At 42.2% G+C, this 14,036-nt stretch overlaps 1 protein-coding gene across 1 annotated transcript in view; it reads right to left on the bottom strand.

Annotated features, from left to right (window-relative positions):
- The window catches only part of LOC121505638, a 93,411-nt gene that overhangs the window by 40,163 nt on the left and 39,212 nt on the right, over window positions 1-14,036 (bottom strand). Inside the window, exons 7-9 of the mRNA XM_041781106.1 lie at window positions 13,654-13,854; window positions 9,233-9,309; window positions 5,165-5,255 (exon numbers count right to left, since the gene is read on the bottom strand). Coding sequence (XP_041637040.1) covers window positions 5,165-5,255; window positions 9,233-9,309; window positions 13,654-13,854 — 369 coding nt within the window. The remainder of the gene's footprint in view (window positions 1-5,164; window positions 5,256-9,232; window positions 9,310-13,653; window positions 13,855-14,036) is intronic.

Genomic DNA, 14,036 nt, shown 5'->3' with positions numbered 1-14,036 from the left:
TTTCCTTGCTATTTTGTATTTAAAAAGAAGAAATTACTCAATATTAGGTGTGTTAGACTTCTGAATTTGATAAATAAGGTCTCAATATTGACCGACTTTCACTAGAACCTTATTTAAGTTTTAAATTCTGTTATCGTAACAGCCCAAGGCCAGACTGTTTGCGTAATATTCAACCTTTACAAGGAGGCTGAACCCACAACCAAATTATTCAGGATTTGGTTTCGTCCTTTTAAAAACCTTCCTATCCTAACCTCCAACACGGCCTAATCCATGAATGCACCGCGCTGATTACTGGTCAGTTCAAGCTGGAAACAAGAGCCCATCTAAAACACACAGAGCAGGTTACCATACCAACCGCAGCATCTGAAACCTGCAGATAGCTGGATTTGGCAGCGAGAGGCCGAGTCAAATCCCCTCGCTGATTCCGAAAAGGCCGGCCAAGACAATAAACACACACGCACCGCCCACCCTCTGTCCGACTCTCTCCAAAACACAACGCCTGCCCTTTAGCATCCAGCACACCAGTCAGAAGCAAGAAGGTCGGACTTGTATCTTTTTCTTTGCGTGTTTGAGAAAGGGATGAGCATCAGCGAGACAATCGGCATGCCGAGGCTATTCACTGATGCCACCCAGAGCCTTCTCTCCTCTATCTCATGGAAGAATGGCCCAATAGAGGCAGGGTGGAGTAAAAAGGAAAATCCTCGCCAATTTATTATTCATGGGGAGGGGATTTTCCTTTCAGGCCTCCTTTATCGAAGCCTTTCCCAACACGTCACCCTCTCTATCAGCCCTGACAAGTGCCAATCAAAAGGCTTGAGTCCAGGTTTTTTAGGGGGAAACGCTGGAGGATTTTGGAGACAATAGCCAATGAGACCACAGCAGCAGTGGCTTAGAGACAATAGTGACATGGCTACACTGTCAGTGTGTGGTCCTCTGGGGGGGAAACGATCCTCGCTTAGTACACGACTAATCTCTCCTCGCACCATCTCTGTCTTTTTGGATGCTTAATCTGTCCCGTAGCTTCCTCAGCTTTTTTGCAACAATCCACCAGGGTCAGTTCAGATTAGTGCTCTTTGTGGCCCCGGAGCATCGCTACATTCATGTGGACGTTAACATCTTTAGTAGCAGCTGAATGGTAAACACAGGAGGGAGTGCTGAGTGACCGGGGCAGCGGGGAGACAGTCATGAAACAATTATGAGGGGACGGATTATTCCACCTATGAATCCCTGATGAGCTGAGATGGACAAAGGTTTTATCATGAGACTCACTGGGGAGAGGGAGCATCGTTCAGTGCTTCAGTTTAATCTAAGAATCGGCTAACTGATGGAGATGGAGTCTGAGACAAATCAACAATGTATCAAAACCATTTCATGAAAAATAGCCCATTTTCAATTTGATTTAGAATTTGAGGAGGCCAGTTGCTGAAGTTTTTGGAGAGGAATGTTGCCCCATTTTTTTTTTTTTTTGGATGTAGGGTCCTAGCTGCTCAACAGTCCTGGCTGTCCTTGACCTAAATTCAGTCCTTGCTGGATTTTTCATTTTAACCCTTGCCAAATGTTTTCTATTGGTGAAAGATCTGGACTGCAGACAGGCCAGCTCAGCATCCAGACCTTTCTACTGTGAAGCCACGCTGTTGTTACGGGTGTGGTATGTGGTAAAGCATTGTCATACTGAAATATGCAAGGCCTTCACTGAAAGAGATGTAGCCCAGATTGGTTTCAACACTGACACTACCTTTCCAGATGTGTAAGCTGCCCACGCCATAGGCACTAATGCAACCCCATACCATCAGAGATGCAGGCTTTAGAACTGTGCTCTGATAAAAGCCGGATGGTCCGTTTCCACTTTAGTCCTCAGGACACAGAATTCATTGTTTTCAAAAGGAATGTCAAATTTTGATTTCTCTGACCACAGAACAGTTTTCCATACTGCCTACATCCATTTTAAATGAGCAGAAGACAGCAGCATTTCTGGATTATGTTCACATGAGGCTTCTTCTTTGCATGATACAGCTTTAACTTGTATTAACTTGTGATGAACTGTGAACAGACAGCGATGTCTAGAAGTGTTCCTGAGCCCATGCAGGGATTTCCAGTGCACAATCATTCCTGTTTTTAATGCGGTGGCCCCTGAGGGCCCAAAGATCATGAGAGTCCAACATTGACTTTCAGCCTTTTCCCTTGTGCACAGAGATTTCTCTAGATTCTCTGAATCTTTTGATATAATGGACAGTATATAGTGGTATATTCAAAGTCTTTGCAATTTTACATGAAGGAAAATTTTTCAGAAACTGTTCCACAATTTTTAGACACAGTTTTCTGCAGATTGGTGAACCTCTGCCCATCTTTAATTCTAAGAGACTCTGCCTCTCTAAAATTCTCCCTTTGTACCCAGTTGTGTTACTGACCTGTTCAGTAATAATAATCATAATACATTTTATTCATAAAGCACTTTCCAAAAGCTCAAAGACAATGTGCAATAGCTAAAAAGACACAAGACATGAGAAAAGCAACATCACAAACATGTAAAGCCAACAGGACAAACAAGCAAGCAAACAAAAAGTGAGAAAACAGCATCAAAATCACAAATTAAAAGCCTTTCTGGAAAGGTGAGTCTTGAATATATTTTAGGAGTGAGTTCAGAGAAGGCTCTGTCCCCCAGATTTGGTGCTTGGCTCTTAAATTAACCTAATTCGTTGCAAAGAGCCCCTCCAGCTTTTTTCAGTTATACTACTTACTTTTCCAGCCTTTTGTTGCCCCGTCCCTACTTTTTTGAGATATGTTGCAGAGTCTGGGAGCTGAAATCGTCTGGCAGTCTAGACTTTCCACTATTACAAACATTTGGAGCACCATAAAACAAAAAAATCCAGTAAAGAAATCCCAGGACTGTTGAGTAGCTAGGATCCTACATCAGACAAGAATGGGACAACATTCATCTCCAAAAACTCCAGCAACTGGTCTCCTCATTTCCCAGATGTTTACAGACTGGGACACAATGGTAAATGGCCCTGTTCCTACTTTTCTGAGATGTATTGTTGCCATCAAGTTTCAAAAGAGCTAATATTTTTCATAAAATGGTAAAATGTCTCAGTTTCATCATCTAATGTGTTGTTTATGATCTTTTGTAAATAAAATGTGGGCTTAGGTCATTAGCGCTCCAACTTTTTTTGAATAAAAATCTTTAATTTGGTATATATATACTTCAAATTAAAAGCTTTTGCCTGATAATTGCTTAAGCTAAGCCAAGTTAACCTAAATGTAAATGCTAATCTGCAGAACTAATCAAGAAAGCCAACTCAAATGGAGTCACAGCCTGTTGCCTTGGCGGTCTCTTATATAGACAGAGTCATAATAGGGTCATCCCCCCATTACTTGGAGGCTTCATTCACAAGTTGAACTTCTTGCACCTCCAGGGTAACCAAATCTCACCTATCCCAACAAAGACAGCACAAACACTGGGCATCTTTAGAGACTGTTTGACCTCAGCACTGACCCTTCCACGCCCTGCTGATGACCCCCCCCTCCCTTAGAGAGTGACCATGCCTTTGGCCTTTAAAAGGTCAAAGCACAGCAGCCATCACCATGATCCTCCCAGTGACATCTTTTTTCATTAGCTGCTTAGCTCTTACGAGGCAGTTAAACAGGCAAAGCCTGGTTATAGCGGCTATAAAAGGTAGAAAAGCTGCATTTTAAAACCACTGGGAATTTAAACATTGTTTACAATGACAATGGATCGAGACTCTGCACTTTTAACAAGTTAATAAATCAATCAAGCTAAAGATAAAGATAAAAAGTGCATTCACCTGTCTTCAGAAACAAACTATTAGCTCAGAAAGTTTGGGGCGTTTATGGTTTGAATATAAAATTTCTCTCTGTACTGACTTTAAAAATATCAATAAGCATCCTCCCTCTGCTAGGAGAACTGCTGACTACAGACCTTCTCTGGCTCTGTTCTTGTCCATTTTTTATACAATATACTATGAAAGACAGGATATGATGTGACTAAATACACTACAGTAGGATACAACAGGATACAATATGACACAAAATATAAAACAATACAAAACAATATAATACTACAGGGAGAACTACAGGTAAATATGATACAATATTGTAACCCAACAATATGTTACATTTATCAAATTATGAAATTTTCCTTTACACTATTTTTTTATGATACATTAAGTTGTGTTATGTCACATTACATATGTTACAATGCAATAAGTTACATTATGTGTTACATTCGTATATGTTAAACAAACAAACAAAAAACAAAACAAAAACAATACAGTGGGTGTCTCATGATATGTCATGGTCAGAAATCATAGTTTTTCTATGGGTTGAGTTTCATTTCTCATAAAAAAAGAAAACGGGAACAAAAAAGGTCAGCTTTTTTTTATGACCTGAGGCCAGATTATGTCACCAACAAGGCAGGAGCATTGTCTAAGGTTGATTTATTGATTAACTGACTGATGTTGAATGAGAGACATGACATTTTCTGTGGTCCAAGTGGCTGGCTGCAGCTTGGCCCTCAGACAGCTTAATAAATCTTTTATATGATGGATGCATTTGATACATCCTGTTTGAATCCAGCATCTCATGGACCATTAGAGTTAGAGAACAATGACTGACTCCAGACAAGTGCATCACCAGTGAGATAAAAACAAACCCCGATCACAGTCGGTGCTCCTGAGCTTTTCACTCGAGGGTGGGTCTCCATTTCCATGTGGTGACGGCTCTTCTGACCTTTTTCCTACACTTGGCTGCCAGCTTTCTAGTGTTTGCGCCCTGTACAGTACGCTTCTGTGCCATCACTCATGAAGGTACACAAGCCGGCCACACAGGTGAAGGTGATACTCTGAGGCAGCTGGCCCTCACAAGGATTATCAGGCTTAAGTGTACCGGAGGCAAGGGAACGCTAAACACAGCGCTGACAGCGAGGAGACAATGGCTGCTAATAAAGCAGAGCTGACGGGGACTGAGAGGGCTTTTACCGGATCAGATGCTAATGGTGAAAACGGGCTCTTGTATTGATTAAGTATTGTTGTTATAGGCTCTGAGGAGGCAGTGCCAGTTTTAATGCAGTGTTGATATGCAGTAGCTAAACACAGAAAGGAAAATAATCGGTCATGGGTAGATTTATGGATACAGTCGCTGGACTTACGGGGAGAATCTGCAGATCTGAACATGTTGTTGGATGGACTTGGATCTATGATCCAGGAGGACGGGGACCCAGAACCTTCTTCAGACTGATCCTGAAATGAGACAGGAAACATCAACCATAATGTGTCAAACTTGGTTGACCATAGAAAAGTCTGCTCCATGTCTAAAAACATCAGCAAGCTACCTGCTGACAGCTAGTTAGCAAGTGCTAGCTAATGCCAGACTCCATCTCTGTCATCAGACAAATCCACCTTTGTTCTGAACCAACCACTGTTCGGATCAATCAGCCTCATTTGAGGAAAACAAGGTGGGGTTTTAGCTGTAGCTCTTTGCAATGGCTGCCTCCAGTTATTAGCTTAGATTTAGCTCTTGTATAGAATAAATCTTACCAGAACTTGCCCGCGTTTCTGCATCAAACAAAGATTAGAAGCTTATCATGATGAAAAAGATGTTCTCTCTCCTCTGCTGACCTGCTTTAGTTTGTGATTTATGATAGTTATGAGGGGAAAGGGGTTAGTTGTCGTGTGAGTGGGTTTATACAATGGCTGCTAGTGGAGTGATTAGCTCAGACGTAGCCACAGCAGCAGTTTCGTCAGAACTGGACATTTCTTTATTAAAGTTTGTTGGCATCATAGTAAGGAGGTAGTTTGAATCTCAGTCGGACAGGGCTGTCCTGTGTGGCATTTGCATGTTCTCCCCTTGCTTGCATGGGTTCTCTCCAGGTATTACAGCATCCTCTCACAGTCCAACACCATGTTCATTAGGTCAGCTGGTGACTCTAAATTGCCCATAGGTGCGACCACAGGCGAGCCTGGATGTTGTCTCTGCATAGCAGCTCTCTGATGGACCCACAACTGGTCTAGGGTGTACCCTGCCTCTATCAGCCAATGGCAGCTGGAATCAGCTGCAGCCTGAATAGGATAATCAGCATAGACCATAGATGGATCTGACACACATGACTTCAACAAAAATTTGCTGGATGTATTAAAATCCACTGGAAACAACTCATCTCTCATCTTACTATTTCTGTGTTGTCAAAGTGGGGTTTTGGGACCCTCTGGGATCCTCAAGTGGATTCTAGGGATCCTCAACAACTCATTTTCACTCTAATTTTATCCATGTGTAACAATAATTTTGAAGATTTTGGTGGTGGGTTTCATGGGTAAATGTCCATTATGAAATGTAAGAAAAAAATCCAGTCACTTCAGACAAAATCTTGGGAATTGTGGAATTAAATCCCGACCTTGGTCCTCAAATTCGGGGTCCCTTCTTTGAAAAGTTGTGAGCCAGTACTCCAAAATTAAGAGAAAGAGCATTTAAAATGTAAAACTGTTCCTTTAACTACACAATATTTTAGTTCAGAATATTGGGGAAAACTTCCTAATAGAAATCTTTTAATTGATTTTTATGTTCCTAGCCAACCACAGAGCTCCTCCCTCTCCCCAAATAAACCAAAGGTTAAATATTTTCTCGTCTTTATAAATAATCCACTGTGTGTGCATTCTTGCTTCTGTGAGGTGCATTATGCAAATAGAGAATCCTGCCCTGAGCACTCCAGCTCGTCATTGTGGTTTGGCATAATTGCAGGGGGCTTATGAGTCTCATTCATGCTTTTCAGGGGCTCTCTCTCATCCGTCATAAAGGGGAGATTAATCGTAGATCACGTGGAGCACCTGCGTCCATTCCACTGCAGCCCAGCATGCACAAGTCCTGTTTACCCCCATGACCCTGCAGCCCCCAAACCCGTTGTCTGATCCCAGAGCTGGTGTATCCTCTGAAAGAATCCCGGCATGTTGGGCATTTAGCCGACCCCCCCCCCCCCCCCGCTGCAGTTAAGCAATGAGCTGTCTGCTCCCGTACAGTTAGACCTCCACCTAGGGCTGGGCAATATCTGAGTTTTTAATTTATACTGATATATTTTAAATGAGATACAGGGTAAGTCTATATCCTACCTTTACAGTTGTTGATACAACTGGGTCTAACACAAAGTAGGAAGATTCAGATTCTGTCACACATGCTATTTTACATTATAGAACATTTTGAAAAATCTAGCATAAAGCATTAGTTCAGGCAGGCCACAGAATCATCAGCTGATATCACACAAGCCCTCATTAGCTGACAGCCTGCTGATCCAATCTAGGCATGCTATTGGCTAATTGCACTGCCATATTTAAGCCGCACTAGCCTGACCACGCTTTGCTGCTCTCTCTGCAACCACCTTTTTGCAACCCTCCTCCACCCCAGCTCCTCCTTTATTCTGCCTCTAATGTAATCAATGCCAATCTTTTGTCATTGATGCCTGCTCTGCTCTAGGTTTTTTGCTGTTTCTCTCCCTGCCTCAGGCTTTGCTTGTCGGCACTGGAAGGGCAGGAGCGTGTGCTGTTTATTACATCAATGGCAAGATAAAAATCACTGTCTATCAAAATTGTATTAACTCCCCACAAGTGTAATATGAACATGAAAAATGAAAGCTGTTTGTTGTAACTTCCAGAGGATTCAAGTTGGCTCTAGCTTAAGTCACATCAAGAAACATAGTCAAGGCAATTTTTCATTCTTTTCTCCAGAGTCTTAAAGCATTCATAGAGCCATGAATCTTAGCAGAGTGGATTAAAATGTGTCAAAACAGACTCGAAAGATCTACTTCCTGTTTCATGGTGAACCAAACATCACCAAGACTACATTTATTGATGTGATTTGAGCTTAAGATCTCTTGAATAAGGAACAAACAATGACCACAGACAAGTTTTCAAGTTCATATTAAGTTTGTAAAAAACAATTACAATTCTTAAACGAAAGAGATTTTTTACCTTCCATTAATCAAATAAATCCCTGCAAATCTAACTGTTATTATGTTTGCAAGTAATTTTGTTTTTGCATTTGCAGTGAGAAACTTCTAGCAAATTTGTGGGAAATGTATTTTGTTAAGGTTAAACACTGCTTAGTTTAAGTTTATGGGCAGTTATAACATTTGCAGGTGTAACACTTCACCAGACAGAAAACTTCAGACAGGCAAATTACAAACAAAAAGCATAACAAATAAAGCTATTGGGAAAATTTCTTAGTTTAGAAGATAATTCAGTGAGTCATTTTGTACATGCACTCCTGCATATTTGCTAATGTACAATAGTAAATGGTCTATTTTCACAGATTAAGCATTTGTTTCCAACCCCTAATTCCTTTTCCCAATGTAACATAAAATATGACTTCCAGTCAAAAGTTTTCTGAACCTTGTAGTGTCAAAGGATTTAATATAATTTCCATATTGTCCTTAGGTTATTTGATTTACTTTTAAACCCATAGCAATTTACAAGGCAAAAGCCTGGCAAAAAGCAGTTTTCTCAGACCATTTCTTTCTTAATTTTTAACACTAACCTTGGGCCAGTAGCACAGAGAAAGCAACTGAACATGAGCTCCTGAAAAGTTTAAATGCTGTCACATTAAACAGACACCACTAACCTTCAGTGAGTAATTTTGTACATGTACTCCAGCATATTTCTCAATGTGAAGCAAAAGTCAGCCTCAGAAAATCCATCTCTTTGCATTCATTTGATTCACAAACTAAGAGACTGGTAGGATGGGTTAAAAAATGTTTTGTGAAATAAAAAATAACTGATTTTTTATACACGTGAAGACAACTGAAGGTACATTAACATAATCAACATATATATGTACATCATGTATTGCCATTCAGCGCTGATGATTGGTCCATATTGCCCAACCCTACCCCCGCCCCCTCCTGCAGCCCGTGACTGATTAACCACACACCTGCTGCACGCCGCGTGCCCTCTGTTATATTGTGTCTCAATTATCAACAACAATTTGGCTCGTCTTACTGGAATGACAGTTATAAATGCATGCCAGTTCAAGTTTGTAAAAGGGGGTCTTTGTGTAGGAGGGGCTCTGTGTGTGCCAGGTTCAGGGTTATTGTCTGATAGGAGTTGATTTTTTAGAGGGCTAGTGTTTGCTCGCAACACGGCGCAGTCCTGCCTTTGGAGGAAATCTGATAGATGAACGGAGGAGGGGGGTAGAGAGGGAGAAAAGCGGTTTCATAAGAGGCAGAGGTGCTCACCGATTTGTTCTCCTGGACTTTCCCTGCAGAGTCACACCTTTCAGAGTCACTGCCAGCTGTGAGGGGCCTCGAGACACCTGAAAAAAACCATGCAGGGCACAGCGTCAAGCCAAAGAGAGGAAGCAATTGTGTGTTTGTAGTTTGTAGTGCAGGCGTGTGTGGCAGTCAGTGCTCGTGTGTACATAAGTGTTAGCCTCCAGGCGCACGATTACATGCACTTGTCCTTTGTGCTGGAGTGTGTGTGCACAGATATGAGTAATGTAGAGTATTAGTTCCAATTATGGCTCTTAATCTCTGAGCAAATAAAGGCAAAAAATGGAGCAACAAAACCCCAGACGAGCACCTGTCTGCAGAAGCGTGCCAGGTGTTAACATTGTTCTGGAGGCACAGAAAAAGGAAGGAGTCATACAGATTTACTCCTGTTGTAAACATCATAGACGTGAGACTAAAAAAACAAAATCCCTATGGTTTTATTTTTCACTCTGCTGGTAAAGAGCCAGATTATCTGAGTCATTACAACAGGATGGTTGTTTAAAGAGCCTGTAAGAAATGACAGGATGGTTTATATCTTTCATATTTTTATTGTTAGGTGTCTTATTACGGTTTCTTTCTCTCATTGATGTTGCAGCCCAATGCTACAAATATTTATATTCATTCAGGTTTTTGATAAGATTCCTCCAAATTTCTTTTGATCCTTTCTGGGATGTCTCGACACCTTGATGGGAGTCCACCTGTGGTAAATCAAGATATCAGAGCAAAAACCGAGCCATGAGGTCAAAGGAAATGCCTGCAGAGACTAGATTGTTGCAAGGCAAAGGTCATGGAAAGCTACAAAAAAAATTCTGCTGCACTGAAGGATCCCAAGAGCACAGCAGCCTCCATTATCCTCTCAAGTGAAATAAGTTTGGCACAACCAGACTCTTTCAAGAGCTGGTTGCCCGGTCAAACTGAGCAATCAGGGAAGAAGGGCCTTAGTAAGAGAGGTGACCAAGAACCTGGTGGTCACTCTGACTGAGCTCCACATGTCCTATGTGGAAGTGGGACACAGTTCCAGAGGGACAACCATCATGGTAGCCCTCCACTGACCTGGGTTTTATGGCAGAGTGGCTAGATGGAGACTCTCCTCAGTCCAAAACACATGAAAGCACACTTGGAGTTTGCAAAAAAAAAAGCACCTGAAGGACTCTCCGACTGTGAGAAACAAGAATATCTGTTCTGAAGAAGCCAAGATTGAACTGTTTGGCCTCAATTCTTAACGTTATATCTGGAGGAAACCAGGCACAGTTCATCACCTGTCCAATACCATCCCAATAGTGTAGTGTGGTGGTGGTGGCAGCATCATGCCGTTGGGGTGTTTTTCAGCAGCAGGAACTAGGAGACTGGTCAGTGTTGAGGGAAAGCTGCATAGAGCAAAGTCCTCATAAATTCTAAAGGAAAACCTGCTCCACAGCACTCAAGACCTCAGACTGGGCCAAAGGTTTACCTTCCAAGATGACAATGACCCTGAGCACCCAGCCAAGACAACACAGGAGTGGTTTAGGGACAAATCTGTGAACGTCCTAGAGTGGACCAGCCAGAGCCCTGACTCGAACCCTACTGAACTTCTCTGGAGAGACCTGAAAATGGCTGTCCTCCAGCGGTCCCCATCTAACCTGACTGAGCTTGAGAGGATTTGCAGATAAGAATGGCAGAAAATTCCCCAGTCCAGGTGTGCCTGGACTCAAGGGAGTAATTGCTACCAAAGGCTCTTTAACTAAGGTTGTAGCATCGGGCTGAAACATAATTGAATTTCAAAAGAATTGAAGGGGGTCTGAATATTGTCTGAATGTATTGCACACCTGCCCTGAAAGTTTGCACACATGAAAGTTAAGTTAAAATATGCCTTGAAAGAGAGGGGCGAGACATATTTGTCATAAAAACATCACACACTTTTGGACAGTTGTTTCGAAAGCTATTTAAAGTGTTATACTTGAGCCTGAAAATAAAACCTGTTCATCCACTCCCTCCTTCTTGCTTGGCAGTGATTGAGTTGATGGAGCATGATTGCTTAATTGTTGCAAAAGTTTCACAAAAGTTGCCAAAGCTGATGGACAAATGATGCTAAAGTGTGACAAGACAATCTTTTGGGTATTAATCAACCATAGGTTTGTTTTTGCACCAGTCATGAAACTGCTGCGTCACTAAATACATGAGAATTGATAAGTCAGGTCAGGTACGGGAGCGTATGTCGGATCAGCACTTTGTAGCATCGACTTTGGTCCTGTACTGCTCTGGCCTCCAAATGGATATAGTCCAGGCCTGTACCCCATCTCTTCTAGAATCCTCCCAACTGAACCCTCCAAGGCACATGCAGTCGCCCCCAAGGTCTGGTCCAGTCCACCGGATCCTGGGCACCCACTTGCCATTCTTGCTGTCCTGATCATGTCAGAATTAGACACACGGTTCTGCCAATGATACCCAAAGATGCGCCGAAGAGAAGTAGTCACAAAGGAGTCTAGCCGGCGTCTCTGGTCATCAGTCAACGTCCAGGCCTCACAAGATTACAGTAAGCCGAGAAGGACCAACGTTAGAAAGACTCTGACTTTCATCTGCATGCTCGGATACCAGGAAAACCACACTGCCTTGCCCGGGAACCCATCGCCCCCTGCACAAGTCCAAGTCTGAGGTTGATCTTCGCCTGGCAGTCAGTGGATTGATGGATTACGATGCACGGATAGATGAACTGCTCCCTACTCTCACCATTTACACACACAGATTTAATGGCTGCATCTAAGGCATCCCTAAATGTCTGGAGCTTCTTTTTTAGGCCCAGGAGACGTGCATTCCCAACATTTCAGCCTCCTCACTCAGCAAGTCAAGAGCTCCTACAAGGACATCTACACAAGACTTGATAGCAGCTTTGATAAGCGAAAAACTGATCAGTTTTTTATGTTTTGAAAATGCAGAACCGGTTTTTGATTTCCATCCCTGGTTGGAACCAAGACTAGCACTCTTGATTGTGGTGGAAATTAGGATCTAGGCTAGCTGCTATCAGCACTGTCAGTACCTGGGGCTTGCATGTATGAAGCCTGGTTCAGGTTGCAATCCAACAAAGGGCAACATTGAGCTTTGAGTTTTGCTTATTCTTTTCTTGGAGAACAATTATGTTGTGTTTATATATATTTACTTTGAGTAAATATATATAAACCCCTGGTCACAACAACGCTGCATTCTGAAAAAGGGGGTTTATTTGCACAAAATCCATAAAACTGGACAAATAAACATAAAAACTTAGAGAAAAGTAGTTCCTTCTTTATGAGTTAGAGCTGAACCTTTAAACTTCAATGTATCTCTCTCTACGACGTGTTATCAGACTATAAACCAGCGCTGGACTAAATGACTTTCTTGCACACGCTTCTTATCCATTCTTATGTATTCAGCGCTCACTTCTAAGTATCTCCTCGGACTTTCCCTGTTAATGATCCACTCTAGCGGTTTGATCTTTATTAATATGGCACATCCTGATATCCCTATAAACCTTAGTCTGAGCGGACACACCTTCGAAGGAGAAGCAGTTAAGAGCTCACAGCAGCATGCCTGGCAGCAGATGAGAAGCGATATCACGGCTCGTTAAAAGAAAAGCCGCTCTCAAGGCTGACGGCCGACCAAGAAAACACACCTCCAGAGTCGTGTTTTTCCCCCCGTCTGGTCATGTGTGTTTTTTTCTCCTCCTCAAACACAGCCACGCACCTGTCTGACTGCTCCCTGTTATTAAAGTGACGGTTTTGGCTTATCAAACGATCTTGCTCAAACTGTCACAAAGATTTGTCACAGCAGGTTTATGTTCCATTATCTGTGATTGAGATGCAAATCAAAACTTGATTTTATGCGTACTGAGAAAGTGATGGAGATTTCAGGTGACCAGGAATAAATCACAGACATTTTTGGCTCCTTGTTCACTGAAAAAGTTTCATAGTAAGAGAGAAAAGTTGACGCTGAAGCCAAGTTTGTCTTTGAACTTCCTCTTTGGCTCGGCTTCCACCTGGCATTAACACGCAGCTTGTATCTAGTTTATCTGGTTGTTATTGCAGGATTATATTTAATCCTGATATTGAATTATGTTTCTTTTCTTGAAATCTGGATAAACTTCACTGCCTTCACTGAAGCGCTCCAGTTACATTCTAGTGAGTTTCTACACAACAATGATTGATTTTGGTGTTTAAATAAAATCTTTTAATTCTGTTTTTACTGCTTGTATGCTTATGCAATCTTTGTACCCATCAAAATCATCCGCTTTCAATTTCTGATATATGATATCTGCTTCTGGGAAGTGATGAAAATTTCTCAAAAATTCCAGTGAAGTCAGAGGTTAGCTTGAATGGCTTTCTGGCAAGACTTCCTTTTCTGTTTGGCGCAAACAAACTATTCATGAAGGGTTTTACCTGCTGAAGTCAATTCTGGATCATCTTGCATCCTCTCCTCGGCCCAGTCCTCCACTTGGAAGAGATCATCTTCATAACCGAAGGGACTTGGCAGGGTTTCAGGCTCGTTTCTGTTAAGGAGGAGAAGCTGCACCCGGGAAATGGAGCCCAGATTCCCTGAGTCACAGCCGACCGTCAGGGCTGCCAGGCCGGGGGACAGCTCTGCAAGGAGAGTAACAGGTACAAGGTGAGCATAAAAAGTCTTGAATATTTTAGGCAAAATTATTGCATCTAACTGTGCATATTATGCAAATCAGGTTTGCTTTTGAAGAGGTTATACACTGCCTGGCAAAAAAAAAAAGTTGCCACCAAAAAAGGTCACGCACTCTAACATTTCGTTGGAC

Source organism: Cheilinus undulatus, linkage group 23 (assembly GCF_018320785.1).
Source record: "Cheilinus undulatus linkage group 23, ASM1832078v1, whole genome shotgun sequence".
Classification (NCBI taxonomy): domain Eukaryota; kingdom Metazoa; phylum Chordata; class Actinopteri; order Labriformes; family Labridae; genus Cheilinus; species Cheilinus undulatus.
Note: the sequence above shows the minus strand (reverse complement) of the source record. Positions and strands in the feature narration are given on the sequence as shown.